The 23,019-nt window shown below is 42.6% G+C and overlaps 1 protein-coding gene and 1 non-coding gene across 2 annotated transcripts; one reads left to right on the forward strand and one right to left on the reverse strand.

The window, feature by feature from the left end:
• Positions 1-1,058: 1,058 nt before the first annotated feature.
• Positions 1,059-1,131, forward strand: trnar-acg (transfer RNA arginine (anticodon ACG)). Its single transcript has one exon. It is a non-coding gene; the product is annotated as a tRNA-Arg (tRNA).
• A 1,689-nt stretch (positions 1,132-2,820) lies between these two features.
• On the reverse strand, positions 2,821-21,881 carry limd1a (LIM domains containing 1a). Its single transcript, XM_076736261.1, has 8 exons — positions 20,139-21,881; positions 14,665-14,766; positions 10,182-10,249; positions 8,897-8,959; positions 8,020-8,150; positions 6,955-7,006; positions 4,960-5,028; positions 2,821-4,250 (listed from the first exon to the last, which is right to left on the reverse strand). The coding sequence occupies exons 1-8, from the start codon at positions 21,373-21,375 to the stop codon at positions 4,116-4,118; spliced, it is 1,857 nt and encodes a 618-aa protein (XP_076592376.1). The 5' UTR covers positions 21,376-21,881; the 3' UTR covers positions 2,821-4,115.
• Between the last annotated feature and the right edge of the window lie 1,138 nt (positions 21,882-23,019).

The following is a 23,019-nucleotide window of genomic DNA, read 5'->3' on the forward strand; positions in this document are numbered from 1 at the left end:
TGAACAAAATATTAGAAACAGTGGTAACGCTTTGAAGTACAGTAGTACAATATTTTTTTATTTGTATTTATAATTACATGGTACAGTAATGTTAATGGGCAACCTGACAGGAAAATGTGGGTAAGAATGTTGATATGACAATGAAATTCATTATGGCATCGTGTATTTTAGAATTATGATGTACTTTGATAGAAAGTGTACTTTTATAGATATAGCTATAAAATAAAGTATGTTTTGAAAATTAGAAAATAATGGAGAACAATAATGTAGTCTGGAGTCAAAGTTAAGATCCATTTGTCAATAAAAGCTGATGTCAGAGAACCTAAACCAGCTTTTGCCTTGTTCAGTATAAATAATTAAAGAGATAAATCTACTCAAAAACAAACTTTATTGTGGTTTATTGAACAACACACTGGACCGTACAAAAAATGGTGTGGGAAGCTATTCATCACTCACAAACTCACTTTTTTTCACAACTTTTTTTTAAAGCCTGCATGAGTGCTTCTAGCTGAGGTCATTACTTTTTGTAGTAATGTAGTATTTTTGTATTCTGGTATAATTACTCACTACAACTACTTTTTAGTGATAATACATACTTAGTACTTAGTACTTACTTTTAGTGGAGTATTTTCACACTGTGGTATGAGAGGGCTGCTTATCTGAACACTTCTTCCACCACTGGTACCTTTTTTTAATGGATTTTTTTCTGCCACTGATCAGCTGTATCATTTTTTGTTACTAAAACTCCAAGCTGCAAATGCAACTGCATTTTACTACACTGTACCTCTCTTGAAAAGACGGTCTGAATGGACATAATTACATGAGCAGACACGTGAGCTGATGCAGTTGTTGACGGCGACATCTGCTGGCTAATAAAGGTATTGAGGACAACGAGGTCGATATGTACTTACATGTATTATATATATATATTAAATGGTCTTAGAGCATTAGCTTTGAGGATGAAATGGTATCTTAATAATATCCAGATATTTTGAAAGAAAGACCCCATAGCCGATGGTGAAAATACAAGAGCTCTGTTATGAACGTGATGTGTATATGGGCCAGTGGCGCAATGGATAACGCGTCTGACTACGGATCAGAAGATTCTAGGTTCGACTCCTGGCTGGCTCGAAACTTTTTTGCGTTTTGAAATAACCTTTAAGCACAACCAGTAATTTGTTTAATTTTAACGCCTCTATCAAATATTATTACCGTACAATTCTGTTCAATTACGCATCTTTCTTCGGGTCAGTGGTGGAGTACATAAGGTGTTTCGTCTTCATTTAAGATCTTTGTACTCTAAACACTTACAGTTGCAAAACTGTATACTGTATAATATTAAATGAAAAGAAAATACCTTTTCCATCGCACCACTGGACCGAAGAAAGATGCGTAATTTTACACAATGGCATTGCACATCACACTTGATACAGAAGTTTGAGTAAAACACATTTCGAAGTCGTTTTCATAGCTTTGTTTCAGTGACTTCCTCCTTCGGCCTTAGCCCGAAGACAGTTCAGAATCATTTTTAGGTAACATAAGAAGTTAAAAAGAGACGAACCAGTCAGTACTGACATATGAGGCGAATCTTCTGATCTGCAGTCAGACGCGTTTTCCACGTTGCGCCATTGGTGCCACCTGAAAATTACGGTTATTCTTGGTACCGACAGCCAATAATGTTTCCGTCTGCTACGACACATGTATCACGATTTGTATGCTATGGCCAATCAGCGCTCATATCTCTACCATTGACCAATCAATTTCTCTGAGTACGACTTCATTTTAGTGTGACAGTCTAGACACAGGCACAAGTAAAGCGACAAAGCTGAGCAGGGAGTGCTGGACAAGGCCAGAAAAACTTAAGTTCAGCACCACAGAGATCCAGCAAACAGGAAACACCTGCTGGGTTTCTTCAAACAAGAAGCACCTGTTGGGTTTCTTCAAAAATCAGACATACAGGTGTGTGGCTGAAAACAAGGTGAGGTACGCTGTTTACCTGGTGGCAGCTATGAACAGGGACTCCACAGGAGGCAGCTCCAACCACCACCCAGCACACCTCCACCTCCCCCTTCTGTTCTGTCTTGGATAGGAAAATACCTAACCAGAAAAGCCTGACCAAGACTGTAAAATGGATGAGTCAGTCTTCCAGCTGGCTGGATACAGACCTTGCCTGAGTTGGACCAGAGGGGGCTATCCCAGGCCCTGTTCAGGTAGACAGCAAAGGGACATCCTGAGCTGGACTTTAGTATCGTGGACAAACTTTGATGGTATCCCCATAGGTGCTCCTGAAGACCCGTAATTTTCCTCCAAATTACCTTGGCCATCCCCTGCTGCTCTGGATGCCATGAAAGCTGTGGCAAGTCAAGCTGACTTGTCCGTATCCAGACTGTCACAAAGAGCTTCTGAGCTCAGCTGGTCTGGATCAGAGGATCAGGCAGGTGGTGGCCATGAAGAAAATGCACTGCCCTGCTGACGATGCAAGAGGAAGGTCATCAGCTGGAGCCACAGTAACATCTCCCAGCTCCACAGAGGCCACAGGGTGAAGCTACCTTGCATCCTTACATCAAAACTTGCATGTGATGCCAAGGTAGTCACTTTGATACATCGATGCATGTGAGGGCTGGGACACAGCAGCAGACAGATCCAGTCAGTCCAGTCAGCGGTAAGGCGTCTGACTACAGATCACAGGTCTAGGTTCGACTCCTGGCTGGCTTGATTCAACATTCAAACAAATGCCTTCAGTGAAAACAAGATATATAATTTGCTAATGAGTTTACTTTTCCCCACTGTAAAAACAAACCCAAATCAAAATTGAAACTTTGGCTTATTGCAATGCATTTATTTAAATATTTTCTATCAATCATACAACACATATGTTTGCTCTTCGTCGTAACTATAGTTGGCTATGAAATAAGGAGCTCAAATGACAAGCAACGTAAGTATTAAGTTAGTAAACTCAAGACATGAATAACATATGGATGGCAAAGTAGGCGGTCAAAACTGTACTTCCCACTGCAAATCAAATTAGTATTTAAGGCGTTTTGCAGAAAAGTCCAAATGAAACAAAACTAAATAAGTATCAGCCTACAATATATCTTCTTTAAATACACAATGTCTGCAAATGTAACAAAATACATAGACCTACAGGCCTAATACTAAGCTCTTCATAGGTGCATAGAGAACTCACAAATCTATCTGTAAGTGCTTAGAGCAGACTGCATGATACCAATAATGGCTGTTTATTACAGAACAGTATAACCTGCCTCTCTGAAGCATTCCTGCTCAGACTCAACAAAGAAAAATCAGAAAAATGTGAAATGGCGAGCCCTCAGCCCAAAGGCATCTCAACCTCCAGGGTAATGGCACTGTTTTACATATCTATGGAATGGTTATGTCCAAAACATGTCACCTGATCTGATTTATTGCATACCAGAATTTACATATGGAAAATGAACAACAATGATGGCTCTGGTTACCATTGGTAAGCACTTTGACAAGAAAATAAACACAGTGGTAACTGGTTAAAAAGTGGAAAAGGAAGGAATTACTGTTTTTGACTTTTTAAAATAATGTTCAACAATTTGTTACACGTTTGTATATTTCTCCTGCATAAATCAACACCAACTGTCATTATTGCATGTGGAAACTGATGTGGAGGCACAGCAGGCATCCAGCAGACTGTGAAAAGCCTCCGTCCTATTAGAAACTTTAGACATGATTTAGGGATCTATTTGTGAGCTGTAAGTCACCGCAGAAGTGTGAACATGAAGTTGACTGAAAGACATTTACACGGTCATTGCAACTGATATTTACAATCAAAGGAAATCAGATGGCAACACGCCTGCCCAGTCAGTATGCAGCCACTATAATGCAACGCTTCACTGAATTCAAAGTAGGGCTTAGCTGTATTAAATACTTCATTATTGAGTCAAAACCTCTGTAGGAATAATGGAACCTTCATTAAAATTCCTGCAAAAATACACATCACATGATCTGATGCGTTGCATTAATCAATCCTCTACAACAAGAATTGTACATATCCACTCCTGCTGTCAGTCACTCTTTGGCAGTTCCTCCATAAATCCACCAGGTGTCTCCCTCCACCTACAGCAGTGTTAGTAAGAGGCCGCAGCGATGGAAGGGGAGCAGCCCGGCTCAATGTTCTTCAGGTGGCAGGAGTGGCAGAGAAGGTGGCCGTTGAGAGGGTAGCAGCGGTGACCCTCCTCGTCGTTCAGCTCCATCTTACATTCCTGGATGACAGAAAGGAGGCACATCCACTGAGCGGTTACATGAGCTTGAATGGAAGGATACAGGATAATTGGTTTGATTTCTGCCCTGTGGTGGCCTCATTTACAACCACTGGAAGATTGGGCAGCAATGATTACCTCTGAAGTGTAGAAATACTGCACATTTCTACATTTGCAAAAAGATTTGAACTTCTCATTATAAGCAAATCTCAAGTCTGTGCATGCTTTGAAAGAGCTGGTTGATAAAGGAGCCGTTTTTCTGGCTTACAGTTTCAAGTGTTCATAAAGACAGAATGTCAAGATGTTGCTCTTTGAACCGCTTGACAGATTAACAAAAAACCACCAAAAGGATGCAGCCACTCAACAGTTTAACGCTGCTTAAACAGGGAGCTGCTCCTCACAGCCCACTAGTTTTTATTTTCATGAAGTGAAAACAGCAACTGTCAATCAGCCTTTGGCACAAAAAAAAAAGAAGAGGCACTTGAGTGAAATGATGAGATAGGGATGATGAGGTGGTGCATACCTGCTCTCCTAGGCAGTGTATAATTGCCACCCAGGACTGTAATTAAGATCAGGGATCTTCTCATAATGATTTCTCTTAATGAGCGATTCAGAGCGTCCCCAGCTCAGAGCCACTAAAACCCGCATGTTTTCAAATGCAAAGCTTCGTTTTCAGGTTCGTAGCAGAGGAATGCAAAGTGTTTCAACCCACCTCGCAGTGATAGCATTCCACATGATAGTCTTTGTCCATGGATACAACTCGAATGGTTTCATCAGACCCCTGGAAAGAAATTCAGACGGACAAATGCAGCTGAAGCCAATCTCGCCAAAAGACTCTCCATTGTCTTATTCTGCTCAGCCTGACAAAAGCTTCAAACGGTCGATGAAAAGCGTGAGCACTCTGATGTCAGCCAAGAGCTGAGTTGTCTGTACTTCAAACTAGTCCTCTGCATTACAACCTGGGAGCAAAAGGGTTTGTCACGCATCTTTTTTAAGCTGCACCAGCACTGAAGTTCTATTATATTTTTTGATTTTACAACTGGAAAACAAGAAATCACACTCAGGACCCAAGCAACAAAAGAAGGCTGATAAATCATACTGGCACACATACACGATGTAGACACAAATTATAACCGCTAGGAGGCTAAGACTGTAGCAAATCATTTACGAATCAGCACAAAGATCCTGTATCTCAGAATGTTTGTGCTCTTTGTCCTCCTGATTATTCATGTCAACAGAGACAGGAGCTGTTTCTTTTTCTATCATCCTTCAGTGGTTACAGGATCAGCCTGAGAGGGAACTCCCCTGAACATCCGTACAACAGCTTACATAAATGCACAAGACAGACTAAGCCCCCTACCCCGACACGCACAAACACACACTACCTCTCCTCTAAATACCGGCTTCACTGCTTACTCAAAGGGGAGGGCAGGGGACATTCCAGCAAAGTCAACTCTAATTTTGGACATTTCTTTGCTTTTGCCAGCATGTCCTGTCTGTGTGTGAACTGACCTTCTCCCTACTATCCAATCAGCTCCTCCAGGACAGCACATCAAATCAAAGCCCAGAGATATTAGGCCTCACACTGGTTTGACCTGTGGTCTGGTGGGAAATATAGCTATACTGAACTATCAGCTACTTGCACAAATAAGTTCTTTGCTTGGGTCATAACTGACTAAACAAGAGCAGATAAGGATTTATAATCAGCTGAGTGGTTGAAGGTCCAGAGGTAAAGGTGAACAATTTGTAGATGTAAAGAAGCTGAATCATTTGCACCATGCTGCTACACTTCCTCTACACTGAAATCTGTCTTAGGGGACGTGACAGCGTGATCCTGAAACAACTGATACCATATGCCACCACTGACAATCGTTGCTCACATCTGGTTTTCACTGAAGTCCACAGGAGGGCTGATCATTCTCTAGAGTCGGGTTAAAAAAGGTACATCGAGGTGAGTTTCTGTCACATATTGCTGGGAATTTGAGAAACCTGGCAGTCATTTCCCAAACGTGTAAATTCAGCCTTAGTCAACAGCAGCCACTGAGTGTATTTAAAGTTTACACTGGTGTGCTACTTAATATTCTAAGTTATCACAGTCACTTGTAAACTGAGAAGTAAGGCATCTGAGGATGTGGTAAGAGGACATCCATGGTTTCAGTCCAACTAGAGCCCTTTGTTGCACGTCATCATCTCTCCTCTACCAGCTTGCTCATAAACTCTCAAAAAAATTCAGAAAAAACACCCTTTTAACTCAGAATCAGAATCAGAATCAGAAAAAGCTTTATTGCCAAGTACGCTTTTACACATACGAGGAATTTGTTCTAGTGAAATTGGTGCATGACACGCATAAAATATAACAATTTAAATATATATACACAAGTCCATTTTTTGTTGTTTGCTGTTTTCCGGAAACACAGTCTGTTTTTCAAACACATACTGTACATACTCTAACATGACATGAGAAGCTGCACTGCCATGTTTTCTTTCAACAAAACCTGAAGGCTGTATACTTAAAACAAATGTAAATCTTTTCAAAGGATCACGATGTCAACCTGTATTAGACATTTGTAACTTATTACTGATTTAGACAAGTGAACCACAATACCTTGATATGAGAATTATGTCAAAGTCGGAACATGTGGAGAGACAAACTATGACAAACATGTCATCATGGCTCAGTCCTAAATAAAGGCGAGTGTCAGCTTACCTCTGAGGGCAGAATGGGCTGGTTACACGCTGCACATTTAGGCGCCAGGACCCTGGGAGAGTGAGATAAAGCAACAAGTTTTAACAGATTTGTCTGAACTGCACTCATATACGTGAATTGAACTTGGTAATTGATGAATTCAAATTCCCCCATCCAACAACTATAAAAAGGTCACAGTTCGCATTTGATACCCTCCTCCAAACCTCTAAACCTATCAAGCCTCCCCCTCCCCCACCCTCTCTCCTGACTCTGATTAAATTCAAGATCCTGATTCGACCATGCAGATGCCAGGTTTGCAGATGTGCTGGCGTTCCCCTCACACATGTGATTCTCCAGATCCAGAAAGGAGGAAGAAAAGAAAAAAAAGCAAAATGAATTCATTATTTCCACACACATGGCTGGCACCTGGGTGTCTGAGGGAATAACAAAGCGCCTCTCAGTGTGGATGGGCATAACTGTGGCTAAAAGTCAAAAACATACAGCATACACAATAAGGTTTGTCTGATTTAATCAGCAGGGAGAACATGTGGGAGCTGCCAGACAGTGATGAGCCATGTGCTTGGCTGTGCTGTACACCCTGTCCCAGTGGAGTAAAGAAAGGTTGTAACTATTGAGGTACCACAGGTGCTACTGTTGATAACTTTGGCTGCAGTGTCAATTTTTCCTCACACACACACACAACACACAAAACCTTGATTTTCCACTCAGACTTAAAGCTGTTTTTGTCCTTACAGAACATGTCACTGTTGAGTTTGGATGAGAGGAACACACCACTCTTCACACCTCTAACTGGACAGTGATCTTTTCTCCCTCCCCTCCCCCTCCCTCCTCCTTTCATCCCTGACTACACTTCTCATGTGTCTGCTACACGTGGCAGACAGAGAGACTCAGTCGACCCTTCTAAACCAGATCCTGCAGCAACAAGGGAAAGTTGAGGGGCTGTGAAGTCACTTGACTTGGAATATGAGATTTTTTTCCATGGTCATGCTAAACTAATTTAACGCAGATAACTCCCGGCCATGCACTTGTGTTCCTCTGAAATACTGTGTGGCAGGTGCCGCTCACCTGTGGTAGTCTTTGAGACAGTAGATCTTATTTTCAGTGTCCACGGTGAAGGGCACTCCGTCAAGGCTCTCATTACAGATGACACAGCGGAAACAGCCGGGGTGGTACGACTTCCCGAGGGCCTGCAGGATCTATAAAGCAAGAAATAAGGGAAGAATTAGGACATCAAGACTCTATTTCATTTCGGTCCTGCTATTTCACATTTCCTCACTATTTGTATCCAATAAAGTTAAAATAGCCATTGTTCTTAAAAAATCTGATGATTTTTTAATGATCCCTGTGGGTATATTGGGTTGTAAGAGCAGCTGAGAATAGTACAAAGCTAAGAATAAGCCCACCCAGTATTCATGATAATATATAACAAGTTATCACACTATTCAATAAGCTAACAGAAAAAACACAGCATACTATACTATATGTACACATACACATATACATACATACACAACATACAAAATACATCCTTGGTGATCAAGTGCTGTGAGACAGAGCACGATAGAGCATGTTAAATGTACTGCCTGTGACAGATGTGACAGGCAGTGCAATAAAAACAGACATCTCCTCTGTCTAGATGGAGAACATATGTAGACTCATGTAGAAAAATCCTTCATATACTCCGACACTTCCTGACTTCATCGCATGCTTTGTGTGTGTGTGTGCCTGCTTTGTTTTTACCCACTGCATGTGTGAGTGTGTGTGTGTGTGAGAGACCCACATGCCAAGCCAATGCTTCCGCCTGAGTCTTTATCCAGATGTGCCCGCAGAAAGCTCATTTATGGTGAAGTAACTTCAGTTTCTGCTGAGATCACCTGGCTCTGACCCACACACACAAACACTGAAAAACGCACACAACTGGAGAGAAGTAACAGACACTCACCATGTCCATGATCAGATGTCCACATGCGTTGCACTTGTCTGCAGACTGCTGGAAACCAGAGTACTTCAACAGACAGAGAGAAGATGACAGTGAGGTCATTGGAATTTGGTTATTTAATGGATGACTGAAATCTCTGACTCTCTGTTTCAGACTGAGCACTAAGAAACTCCACAATGTCTCCCAAGCACAATAGTAGCCTATTAGGTTTGGCATGTGTAGTTGTACTAAAACCCCTCCTCAAGACTGCTTGAAATAACATCACTCCTTTCACGACAATCACAATAGCAAGCACCGTTTGCGCTTCAAGTGTGAGGACGACTGAACACATTTTAAGAAATCTTGCAGAAGTCAATATGGATGAGACTTACATTTAACTAATGCAGTATTTGAACCAGTCAGTTCAACTTTATTATGTGTTGTTATGTACGTATGAGCAATGTCAGTGAGGACAAGCCACACTAACTGGCTTGGCAGAAGAGCAAATGTAATTAACAGCACACAGAGGGAGCAGAGCCAGAGCAAATTGAATTCAGTATAAATTTTGACTTAATTGAGCAACTAAGAGGTTTTGGTAGAATTAGATGAGGTTTTAAACATATAGTGCTCCTGAGGTAAACATGCACACAGCTACTGACAGTGTGAATACATGCCTGAGCTGGGAAAACACTTAGAGCAGACAAAAAAAGAGTGGATTTTCTATGAAGATGCGGCATGCACACAGGCTAGAAAATGTGTACTGGAAATTATGACAAATTTCACCGAGGGGTTTCAACTGTGTTTGATGCACATCCTGTGATTAAATACATTCTGAGAGTTCTCTGTTTTTGTAAAGTAGACACAGTCACTCTGCAGTGGTGTGAATGGCCTGACTGCCCTCCACCCTATAAACCACAGCAAAGCAGCTTCTCCAGTTACTGACGTCCTTCCAGTCCTACCCAAGGGAGGAAACTGATAGGAATCTGCAGCATTAGATGCTTAAAATGGGCCACAAGGTCAAAGTCTCCAACCGATATTTTGCATTTATGTGGCATTTAAGTGTGTAAGGTAGACCTGATGAATGGTGATTTGAGGAAGAAGTAATCATGCCTTGCTAATCATGAATCCACAGAGATTTGTACACCTTGAGACACTGTAGATGTGGCTTGGGTGAAAATGAATGCAGCTCTGTATGAGAAGGGTACTGCGTAATCTCAACCTAATGGATTTTTGTAGTCACAACAAAAGTTACAGGACCACATATCTCAGTTGAGGTATACTAGATATTGATCGTATATTGACTGCTCACCAGAAAGTCCTCTTCGCAGAAAACCTTCCCACCGACATAGTAGAATGCCTTCCCTCTCAGCCTTCGACCTGCAGAAACAGACGGAAAAGTACATTTGTACCATTTCACTCGAGCGACACACAGCAGAACTCTCACAAACCTCCTTCCTTTATATTACTGAATAACAACAAGTACATTACAGCAGATGACAAAAGGTAAATCAATGACAGAATCTTGAAATGTCTTAGTGGAAAATCTTGCAAAGCCACGAGCCCAGTCTCAGAAAATAGTTACAGGACTAATGCATAAAGACCGCAATGATTAATTGCACCCATTCGAAGGTAATGGACCCTCTTGCAATATTCATTATATCCTGCTGAATCCGAGGCAGATAAATCAAACAACAGATCTATGGTGTGCTGGTGTCTTAATATAATATTGCTGGGACACAGAAAAGGCCAAAGGGACAGGACAAAGAACACCTCTGGATCAAACACACGTGGGGAAAATGCTGATTAAATCCAATTACTAGACTGGTGGAACAGATTAAATGCTCTGCTCTACGTGATTTCATGGCAACCACAGGCCAAGACCCAAAACGACCTGCTATTCTTCTTCTTTGTTCCTTTCTGGTGTCTTTCCACATGCTGCGTGTGCTTCCTGTCTGTCTGTGTGCTTTAATAGTTTTATGGTCTGGATCTGGCTTCTTTTAGCTGCATAAACACACACGCACACACACACACACACACACACACACACACACACATGCATGCACATGAACGCACGGGCTACCACATGGGCACACACACACACACCAAAACTTCTTTGCACACTTCACATAGCTATTCCCGTCCAGGTCCCACAGGAAGAGGGAACATTCCTCACATTTTCTGAGTGGGAAGGTGAGGGAGGGGTCAGCAGGGAAGAGGAGGGGTTTACCTTGGTGAACAGGAGCCTTTTTATCTCTCACACTCACATCTCAAACTCTGTTTACCTGATTCCTTGACAGTCTCATACAGCCATTTAGCAGCTAGGAGCTGCGCAGTTTATTCCTAAACTAGAGAAGAAATACAGCCATAGGCATGACTCTGGAGCATGAGACTGGAAATACAGGGCTTTCTTGAGAGTCATTTCAACAGAACATTGACAACAAGTCCACAACTAGTCAGCAATGAAAAAAAGTGATTTTGGTACATCCCTACATTGTACATAGTGGGATTGAGAGATATAACCATTTATGCGAGATACATGCTAAATGTACATTTGCTATGATCGAGGTCATATGTCACAGTTAGGATATAGCTCAACCTACCCACAGAACAGCCCAAAAAGGGAAAAAATAAAAAGATTTTAGTCTATTCCTGGACAAAAAGAGCTCAGTTGAAGAGGTTGACCTTACTTCTCTCAACTAAAGCTCTTACTGCTGTCTTAAAATCAGTTAGGCTAATGATGTTAGAATTGTAATTGTAATTAAATTTGACTGTCTGCAAGGGTCAAAGAAAGCAACAAATTTTGTTGTCCTTCAATGAGCCTGAATTACAAGTAAAATACAGCAAGAACAAATAAAAAGAGACATTGAAACCTCATGATTCCCCTTTTTATATCAATGGCATCAACAGAATAATAATGGTCACGCAGCAACCAAGGTCTGGCCAAGGTTCACTCAATAACTAACTTAAGAGGAAACAGTCATGCTGAAGCGGGCCAAGGTGTGGAACTGGCCTTGGGTAATTACTGATGGACAGTCTTGGAACTGTGTCCCTAAAGGAAGGCGGGAAGGATGAAGGGGATGAATGTGAGATATGGGCCATTCCTCTTCTTCACATTCCTGTCTTTTTTTCTCAGTGAGTCAGAGAGGGAAGGCTCTGAGCTTTGCAGAAAGATAAGAGCTTAATTAAAGTCAAGAGTCACGGCTGACTATTTGAAAAGCACCAGAAAGAAGAGTGACTGTTGCGCTTTCATAAAAATGTAAAATACCTGAGGGACAGAACAAAACACAAGGCCATTTTCTAATTAAAACATTCCATGAATTCCCTTATGTAATTCCATTCAGAAAATAAGAAATTCACAATGACCCTGCCATGACTTCCTAATTGAGCCTCAACCCCGTTTTTTACTGTGAGTAAATTACTCAAGTGAGACATCTCAGCAAAAAAGCCACGTCTCTTCTACAGGAATTTCATGTTTAAAGACCGTTTCCTCAGAGATTCAGTCTCATTTAAAGTCATTTCCCACCTGCTAAAGATATCTATAAATGTTCAGTCAGCAACGAAAAACATTCCTGCTTCTGCAAGAAGTTCTTTCTGGTCATCCAAATGCATTTCTGTGAGCAGCACCTGGAATGTTTGGTCAAGGTCCTGACAATCTACCTACCAGATGCTAACATACCAGTCGATTCAGGACCAATCAGATCCTTGTTTGTGTTCTCCAACAGTCTGGGACAGTCTGGGATAGTGGAGCTGTTTCTATGAAAGATGAATATGGGGGGGGGGGTCTGTGTTTGTTCCTTACAAACTCAAATCACACCTTGTACTGCTGGTCATCGGCAAGGCACAGCTGTAAAGTCATTTCTCATATAAGGGGAGGCAATTCCTTCCTTTCTATCCCATACTTCTCTCTTTTCTGAGATTCCCACAAATTATCTGATTTGGCTACTGTGTAAACCAGTTTCCCTGCTTACACACTTGAGCTTAATCTCCAGCTGGAATTGGGTTGTACTGTTAGCCATTTGTAAACAGTCAACGATTAGCCTGGAGTGAAGCCCCCCTTCAGCCAAGTGCTGAATCCTTGACACGCAGCCTGAGCTCTCCTAGCCACCAGGAATGTTCTCCTGCCTCTCAGTCACCAGGGGGGAACTGGTGGATTGAGGGCATGACGGAAGTTCATCGTCATAAAGAAACTTGTTATGCAACTCAACGAGCGTGACAATTGTTCTGGAGGAAGATGAGAAGGGATATTTATATTTGACCGTGTCATGCTGTTTACTGAGGGTACATGCATGAATACATATGCATGTGTACACATGCCGCTGCATGCTGGCTGTATGTGATGGGTGTTGTGCTCCCACACATTGTGGGACAGGGAGACCATTCTCCCTGTTGCGCACTGTACTCCCATCTTGTTGCACCCAGCTGACATAACAGCACCCAATGTCCTCCTGGAGCCAGACCTACAGAGGGCCCCTGTGCCTGCATTCCTCCACAGCTGATATGCATTTCCCTTGGGCCACTTACGGTGAGCACAACCCCTATACCCTCCCATGGAGCGAGCTATGAGAGGTATGTGGTGTGTAAACTGCTCTCTCACCCCCCACTTCAGACATCAGCTTCACTCTGTGCCACAATGTGTCTCCTCTTTTTCATCTCCTTGCTCTCCCTCACACACACGGACACACACACACAGACACACAGACACACACACAGTATGGAGGGTGAAAGAAAACACAGGGATGTTAATCACACATTGGGGGCCTAAACAGCGAGGTCAAAGGTGCTGCAGGATAATGGGCCTGAGTAGAGGTCATGCAGTGCCACAAATACTCCACATAACCACCATCTGATAATTGGGACAGAGATTTTAATTGGTCAGAGCAGAGAGCCAGAGCATTATTCAGCTAGGGAAGCTGCCCAGCCAGGAAGCTATAAGCCACACGTACATGAGACAGTGCAGGCAGGGTGATGAACCTCGACTGATTCCCGGCTGTACCTAACTGGTCAGGTAAACTGTCTAAACTGACAAAGTAAAACCAAAAACCTGGCAAGTGCAGCAGGAGCACATATAGATCTCCCTCAGAAAGTTTGCTTTCGAGCCATGAAAACTTTATGTCACTTGTCCTATGGCATTTTCAGTGTGAACTGTTGCAACATAAGTATTTCTTTAGATTTACTGTGTGTTAAACCTACATCTGTCCATGTAATTAAAACCAAAAGAACAGAAACAAAGAGCAGATACTGTCTTTGAACTTGTAAAAACATTTTTAAACAAATAAGCCCTGTAGATAAACAGTACAAGGAGCGACAAGCCATTATTCTTTCATTACAAGCACCACGAAGTGCACGCTGATACTGGAAAATCCTTGCCATTCTCAAGCATGAATTGTGGTATCAAAAGTCAATGATTTTCAGTCTCAAGCTTTGCACAAGACTTGAATACACTTCATGTATTAATATATTGAAATGTTTATTGACTGATGGATGAACTAGGGCACCAAAAGTCTTGCTTTGTGTATCTTTGTGTGGGCTGGAGGAGTGACTGGCACACCCAGAAACCAAACACTAGCAGCACAGGACAGTAATCCCCAAATAATTGTGTGTTTTTGCTCAAGCCAGTGAACAACTGAAGAAAGAAGTGCCACTTTTAATTCAAGAGAATGGGGTCTTGGCAATCAATTAGTCAAGAGGTGACATGAGCTTTACATGTGAATCAACCAAGGAGAGAAGGTGAAGGTGTTTGAATGGGAGCGAAAGCCTTAGTGAAGGTGTGCTGTGTATGTGTGTGTACTTACCACAAGCGCTGCAGGTGAAGCAGCTGTCATGGTAGAGGCTACCCATAGCTTGGCAGGCCTGGTTGGCTCCATACACTGCCTTGTTGCACTTAACACAGACTCCTGGAACACAACACAGTGTATGAGCAAGTCAGCAAAGTCAGAGGAAGGCACACACTTAAATCACATGTACAGTTAGTTCAATAAAATACACATACTGATGTAGTTACACACTACATCAACCAAATACTAAATCTGAGGTGCAAATCAATATAGTTGTTTTATTATATCAAGACAAAGGAGAGTTAAGTGTTGTGGAGGCTATAATCCTGAATAAACCAGACCCAAACAATGAAGACAGAAGGGAAAAAAATCACTTCACAAAAGTCAGGAAGCTGGTTAGTGGGCTGTATCAGTGAAAGAGGAAATATATCTAAACTTGCTTATTTGACTTGGCTCAGAGACTGAGAAGTCTGTTAATAAAGTCTTTGATAAAAATCAAAATGTTCCTATCCTGAAAACACACACAGCCAATGTGGATTGACATCAAGACACAGGAGTCTACTTAATATTAATCGAGCAGCTCATCCACGCCAACTTCTTTGCTCTACTTTGCATAGTATGTGCAGAAAAAAATTATTATTATTATTTTATTTTTTTTTAAGTGATAAAAGCCCAAAACACATGAAAGCAAGAGTTCTTTCTCCTGTGTTGGGTCAAGACCTTTAAAAGAAACATCACATGAGAGCTTGTCACACAATATTACATAACCTGTCCTTCGACTTTGGACAGCTCATGAACAACAAGGGATTTCTGTGTGATCAACATATAACAACGCTTTATCTGGAACTGCTTGGGATGCAAAACTAATTTCCTGACCTCAGACCTGCCATGAAACTGTTATCTTTCATTGCTTCACTTCACTGCCAGTTCCAATCTCTCCCTCTGAGCCTGAACGGTATGACGTGGCGTGATATGACAACTGACATATGGGCTATGACAAGTGACAACCCCCATCACTGCTGACCCTAATGGGAAGTCAGCTAGCTGCTAAATCAATCAGATACGGCACGCTGTGATCATCCAATCATCAAGTATTAAGTTAAAGTAACACTAACAGAAGGGGTGATGGCATTGATGGAAGATGAAAGCAAGACCTCGCGCTTCTCTTTTAGTGTGAGGACACGTGAATGAGGTTATTTGTGTGTATGTTTTTATAGAAAAACTCCCTAGAGACAGAGAAATAGAGCACAGCAGAAGAGCATGGCCCAGCCCAGCCCAGCCCAGCCCAACCCAGCTCGGCCCTGGTCCTCCTGGAACACTGACAAAGAAACTTCTGTTTCCACTGTATCCAACACACACCATGTGGCTGCCTCCTCTAAGAACACACTGTTATTCAACAACCTTCTTCAAATGTTTCTCTTCATAAGACTTTCAGTAATATAATATTCAACTGGTCTATATATAATTCAACTAAAGCCTCTCGTAATGCCACAGCAGAGGACACATCATCAGGGGCCCCAATGGCTGGACATAAGATTGTGAGATAACAGAGGGATATTATTAGAAACCTGAAGAATGTTGCTGTTATGTAAGCTATTTTGTTTACATGAAAACACAAGCAGAAATCAAATGAAATGAATGAATGAATGAATGCCTTTCTACTCACATTCTCTACTTTTCTTCTGTGAAAGCTGACTGCAAATAATTTGTGTCACAGAATAAACAAAACAGCAGATATAAGATTCTCATGAACACTGTACACATACATAAAGTACATGGTGCCTTTCCAGAACATTTTCAAGATCTGAGGCTGGGCCAAGAACATTTTTCCCTAATTTTTTATAGCTATGAACTGAGTGCCCCATGAGGACAAAAACGCAGTAAAAGTTCATTCTCTCTTTTCCCAGTCGGGAGCAGAAATTCCGTATTTTTGTAGTAACCTCGTCGCCACTTGGGCCACTACAAATCTGCTTTTGGCCCGAGTCCCATGTTCCAAAACAGTGTGAATATTCAGGGGACTGACTGCTTGCTTCAAGTGGGGGGAGGGGAAGCAAAACATGCAGCCAAAACTTCACCCCTCCCACCCCCCTCACCTTTCCCAGCTGTCAAAACTCCAAGTAGATGGCAGCTTGCTGGCCAAAATGCCACAGACTGAAAACACAACCCTTGCTACACATTGTTGCAGCGATTGAGTGTCATCACCTCAACAGTTAGGCTCAAGGTTTCAGGTTCATCCATAACACATTCAAAGCGTGACAAACTCTTGATTTTAAAGTAGAAGGTGTATATACATTACTATCTCATCCACCGAAAAGAATTTCAAACTTTTAATTGACGGAGTTGTGTTGTGTCTCCTTGATTAGCCCCACCTTCCTATCCCATCAGCTCAAATGTATATTTATTACTTTTACCTAACTATTTCACCTGCTTATCCACATCTTGTAGCTCATTGTTTAAACCAATTATCCATTACCTTTGGCTATTTTGACTTCTCTCTTCACGTGCCAACTAGTTTTCATTTTCATATGGCAAAACATGGCTTTAAAGTGTTCCAACTGACCAGAGTTGGTGGATGGTGTGTACCATGCAGTCTGCCTGTCATAGCTGGTAGTTTAAAGTAGTAGTAGCATGAATAGTGAAATCACTTCTCCAATAAACAGAAAGAATTCAGATTTTTAAGCCGAACACTGAACAATGAAAGATCATTTTTGTCATGAGTTTTAGTAAATTCCATTTATAACCACATCCACCACTTATGACACAAATTAAACTTTAAAGGTAGCAAAAGTAAGTACATCATATTCTTATTCACTGAAATGTACTGAGTGCTGCGTCACCTATGGCATAATCTTCTAACTTTTACCACAGCGCACACAAACACCACACCCAGAAGTGACATAGTATATTAAATTCAGTCAAATGCCGCAGGCCATATATTCATAGACAAACAGACACACGGGCGTGCACAAGGGGATATGATATTTTCACTCACACACACACACACACACACACACACACACACACACACACACACACACACACACACACAAGTCTGTGTCCAAAAGCCTGCCAGAGTAGAAGCCAAGAATCCCTGGGAAGAGTTAAGATGAAGGTTTCCCCTCAAAAGCCAGATGGGATAAATTAATCCTCCATCTTAACACAACACTAAACGTTCAAATTAGTGTGTGTTTGTGTGTGTGTGCGTGTGTGTGTGTAAGCCAGAGGAAGAGGGGAGGCAGAACACTGGGATGTCCCACCACTCCTCCCCTCTTGCATGAACTTGTCTATAAATCTCACATCCTCACAGGCTCTTGTGGTCAGGGACAAAGAAGCATCCACGAACTTGTCCCTAAATCTCTCTGTTTGTCTACTCTTCCATTCAGCTGCAGGCAGGCACCTCTAAACTCGTCTGGGACTCCCCTCCCCTTTTTATCTTAAGGCCTCATTTCTAAAATTCCTCGCTCTTCTTCCTTCAGACATTCCTCAGTGTTCCCCCTGGTGCAGCCGTTTGGCACTGGACTCATTTTCCCAGAACCTCCAGCTGCAGTTGTGCCAATCAGCACTCGGTGTACGGCTGGGAACTCTGATGGATCCGAGCCTTGTGTATGGTCATAGCTCACTGGATCGGTTACCGCCATGTGCGTGGCAGAGACTTCCAGAAGTGCACTATATTCAGTCCCATCAAAGAAACTTAAGCTTTAACTTCAAGTTAAAACACAGATGGGATGTACTTAAAAAGTCTGTATATACATACAGTATATTTTAACTTTGAAGGTCTTCTTTGATGAAACTTAAGTTCTGTGAAGAAACTTAGCCTACACAAGTTTTTTTCTGGCATGAATGCATGACTCAGACGATGAGCCATGGTCTGGTGGGAAACTCCATACAGGAACCGTGTGTGGGCTATGTGGGTACGCGTGTGAAAAAAGACATATACTGTATGACTTTAAAACCTACACTTCTGCTGATTGCACACTGTGCTCTCCCACACATCCGTAATATTCACATCTCTGTGCTATTTCTGAGCATTGTCGTGACACTGACGTACGCCAGAACATCTTCCCTTACACTCCAATATAAGCACATCAGGGGGCCGAGGAAGGCTGTGAATTACAATCGTGACATTCCAGCGGGAAATTCCTTCAGCAAGGAGGCAAGGGTGGGCAGTGTGTGTGTGTGTGTGTGTGTGTGTGTGTGTGTGTGTGTGTGTGTGGGTGGGTGGGTGGTTGGGTGCTCTGTGGCTCTGAACACGATATCATGCTCTTTTCTGTCACTGTCTAGCGGGACATCCCGTATTCATGAACGGTCTTGACTGCATACACCTGGCCTCCATGCAATCACCAGCTCTCTCTGATACAAACGCACTCCCATATACACACAGTCTATCTCAGCTATTTACTGTATCTGCATCTGGGACAACAGCCTGTCATCTGACCTCACAGCAAAGCATGTGTTTTTTCAATGTTGTATTCATTTCCTGATAGTTTCTACAGTCCAGATAGAGCAGCTGGAGTGCTACAGGCAATGATATGAGGAACAGAAACCACAGTATTCTGCTGATGATGGACATTCTTCAATAAGCCTTCCGTACCTGTTTCTCAGCCAGTGACCTTATGTATTGATTATAATCTTAGTTGCAAGACTTTACTCTTTTTCATGTATTAATACTAATACTATCCATTTAAGATATATATAATTCCAACAAATGCAATGACTCGTCAAGGAAACTCAACAAGCAAGAAATGATTCAAGATAAAGCATGATTAAAAATGTCTGTCCAAATGCCAGAACTAACCATCACAGGTGTTATGTTTCATCACCAACTTCCCGGCATGCTCAAGAAAAGAGTCATGTGAGATGTGCAAGCACAGGTCTGTGGTCATGACATCATTTGGAAAAGTGAATGCTGCTGTCAGTCATATGAACTCAACATGGGATGGAACATTAAAACAACTACACGCTTGATGGAACTCTAATTATTGAGTTTAGTACCAAAGTTGCTGCAATAGAAATCCATTCATTGTCTGGGAGAAGATAAAAGGGCACCATTCTTCTTTCTGGCCCCGGCCCCACCTTTTACCACTAAAGGGTTTCTTTCTACTGCCAAGAGGGCAAACAATGAATCATTAAAAAAAAAACAAAAAAAAACAAAAAAACAAATGACTTAGAAAATCATTCTCTGTGCATTCCACAAAAGACCTACCACAGCGTCTGCCTAAGAAGTTCAGCTATTTAACCCAGCAAAGATCACCAAGAATGACATCAAACAAAGACATTAGGCAAGTGGATTGTGCTCTTAATTAAGCTACAGAAACAGACACGCAAGGGAAACACAGACAAAGGATGACAAAGGGTGACTGTGTGCATGTGTAAATCAAGTGGATTTATGTTCTGAACTGTGGGTGGGCGATTCTGTCATTCAATGTGTTTTACAGCAGTGGCCTGACTGTCAGAAGCCCCTTGTTGATGCTGGGTAGTTTAAATTGTCTTACCAAAGTAGTCAGCCTTTGGTTGGGCATCCATCTCTTTCTCCAGTCGCTTAGTGAGGGCCTCTAATTTCATTTCAGCTGCTGAAGGACCCTGGTCAGGGGGCTGCGTGGGTAGAGACTGGCAGATCAGTTGGACATGCTTGGGCGAGCATGGGACTTCAGCTTCAACACTGGCGGCCTGTCCACAGCCGGGTTTTTGGCTCTGACCTTGGTTCTGGCTGCTGCTTTTTGAGACACTGGCAAGGCTCAGGGCGGCAGGTGCCACCTGGGCTTTGGGTGTAGGTGTTTCGGAAGGTGCAGGTAGAAGCGAGGAAGCTGACACGGCACCATTATGGTTGGTAGACGGTCTTGAGGTTGGAGAGGGTGGTGCGAAATGGGGTACAGACTGTGTGGAGGGCTGCTGCATGTGGAAGTCAGCTCCTCCTGTGAAGGCACTCACAGGCAGGGCAGGGATGAGGTCTGGTTTTGCTGAGCCAGAGAGCTCGCCGGCCCATGCCTTGGCTGGCCCAGCAGAGGAGGGTGGACTCCGGTTTACAGACGGGGTGACAGCCTGATTCTGCTGGGGTGGAACACTGTTGGCAGTTGGAGGTGCAGGCTGGTGCTGCTGAGACGCAGTGTTGCTCCCAGACCCAGTAAAAGATGGGGAAAGCTGGCTCTCACTGGATGGGGCCCAAGCATCTGGATGCAGCTGGGTGACGGGGAGACGAGCATGTGTGGGCGCGCTGTGAGGCGCGTTTCCTGGGCAGGGGGAAGTAGGGGTGGTGTGCTGGTATGAATGCGGCTCTAAACGCTCCTTATTATCGTAATTGTTTCCGTAGCCATATGCCCTGCCGGCTGGAAGTTCAGACTGAACGCCTGTTTGGTGTTTTTGGCCGTCAAACTGTGCGTACTGGTTCCCCACCGTCGTGCCCGGCACAGGGCCAGAGAGTATCGGGGGCTTCGCTGCCGCTTCACCCGGCTGTCTGTAACTATTGATGGGGGGTCTGTCTTTAGTGTAATATGTGCTGTTGTGACCCCCATTCGTTTTCATGGCCCTGTTGTTTTTTGCCATCTCCTCTTGGTGTTTCTGCATGTGTATTTTAGTCATTTTAGAGGCAAAAACTTTTCTTGTTTCTTCAAAGTCGGGGTTATTTCCTGCATCCCTCCTGGTTCGAAATAAACCATCTCTGGATGCTTCATACATATTTAAGTCCTCGATAAACTTACTCGCCTCGAGTCCTAAATCCTCGTATTTATCCATTCTGAAGATACTTTCTGTGTCTGTTTCAATAAAGTTAAGTTACGAGTTTGTATTTTTAAGGATAAAGCCTAACTAAATCACAGAGTGGTATTTCCAGAGTGAATTATTAGCTTACAGTCCAGCAGCTCGACGTCCGGACAGCAGACAGGGGTCCAGACCCAAACTTTTCTGTTAATCCAAACTTTCCAGTTCTTTGTGTCGTCCGAAGTTAAAAAAAAAACAACATTAAATTAAAAGTTTAAAAGTCCGCGTCCTCCTCGGTGAAACTGACCGACCGTCCAGCTCAGCTCTGCCCCGAACAAGCCGCCTTCTGTCTGGATATAAATATGAGCAGATCCCAGATCCGATAGCCTGGACGACCCCACAAACTGCCCCCTCCTCCCACTTTACAGCCCCAGCGGGGAACCTTCATTCAAAACTTTACCCTCCCCGCCTCTGTCGAGAAAAAAAGGAAATACTGAAAACGTAAAAAAGATGATGTGTCGTTAACGTCCCGACGGTTAACTGGTGAAAGTAACGCTCGTCTGGCGTTAACGAGCACGCGGGAGGGATGACCGCTGCACGCGCAGCCGTACGTGGCCACCGGTCGACAGTTGGGACTGAGAGCAGGGAACAGTTTGTTTTTAAAGGTACAGTACTCACATCAAGCCACAAGTCAAAGTTGAGTTCACATCAGCGCTGCTGTCACTTATCATACAGTCACGTTATCTTACACACAACGAGCCATATCTGGTCTTAAAACAATGGGGACCGATATTCGTCACAAACTGTCCATTATACCCGGTGTCATTTCTACAGAAGTGCAGGTTGACTCAGCCGCTTCTCTCTGAGTCAGCAAAACGCTCCAGAGTTTCCCTTTAGCTCCATTGCATTAAAGGGTTGAAGTGTGTGTCTTTGCTGTGGACAGTGGTGGAATAAAGCTAAATACATTTATGCCCGTTATCGTTATCCAAACAGAAGCTACTATAAGTGCAAATTTGACTTTGAGTGCTTCCATTGTGTGCTACCATGTAGAAATCCACTTAATTAGCAACTTAATTAAGGTCTCAAGGGAAAATTGTACTCTACTTCATGTATTGCGCAGTTACTAAGACTTTATAAAACCTACAAAACATTTGATCTGCTTATAAAACATTAAACTACCCAACAACATACACAGTATTTCAAGTTAGCTCTACTTCCACCAGCTTTTTGCACCCTTAGTTTCCATTAATGTTATATATACAGTGATAGAGTAACACTTACAGGGGCCATTTTTCTGTGATGGAAAACTTTTACTTTTTCAGTTTAAAGACGTTATGCTATCAATAGACCATCTTAAATATTCTTTAATGCTTTCAGTGCAGAGCCTTTAAATGTAGTGGAGAGTTTTTACAGAGTAGTATTGCTATTTTTACTTAAGTAAAGACTCTGAATACCTCTTTTACCACCACTTATGGGTTTAGTTATGGGAAAAGAGGAGGAAGAACAAAGTTAATGGGGGAGGGGTAATTATTTGGTGGATACATTTAAGAAGAGGAAAGTGTTTTGAGATGGCACCTGAAATGTGAATTTAACAGTAATTTAAAACTTACTTTGATACAGGATACAGATACATACCAGTTTGACTGACTAATCAGTAAGTCAGCGTAACCTCTATCCACT

Source organism: Chaetodon auriga, chromosome 8 (genome assembly GCF_051107435.1).
Source record: "Chaetodon auriga isolate fChaAug3 chromosome 8, fChaAug3.hap1, whole genome shotgun sequence".
In the NCBI taxonomy this organism is placed as follows: Eukaryota; Metazoa; Chordata; class Actinopteri; order Chaetodontiformes; family Chaetodontidae; genus Chaetodon; species Chaetodon auriga.

What these genes read in the sequence shown, in the direction of transcription:
- limd1a (XM_076736261.1), bottom strand. Translation starts at nt 21,375, where the DNA reads ATGGATAAATACGAGGATTTAGGACTCGAGGCGAGTAAGTTTATCGAG. An exon ending in GACATCTGATCATGGACATG is followed by an intron (nt 8,151 to 8,896) that starts GTGAGTGTCTGT and finishes CTTGCTTTATAG; the next exon opens with ATCCTGCAGGCCCTCGGGAA. An exon ending in AGCCCATTCTGCCCTCAGAG is followed by an intron (nt 5,029 to 6,954) that starts GTAAGCTGACAC and finishes ATTTCTTTCCAG; the next exon opens with GGGTCTGATGAAACCATTCG.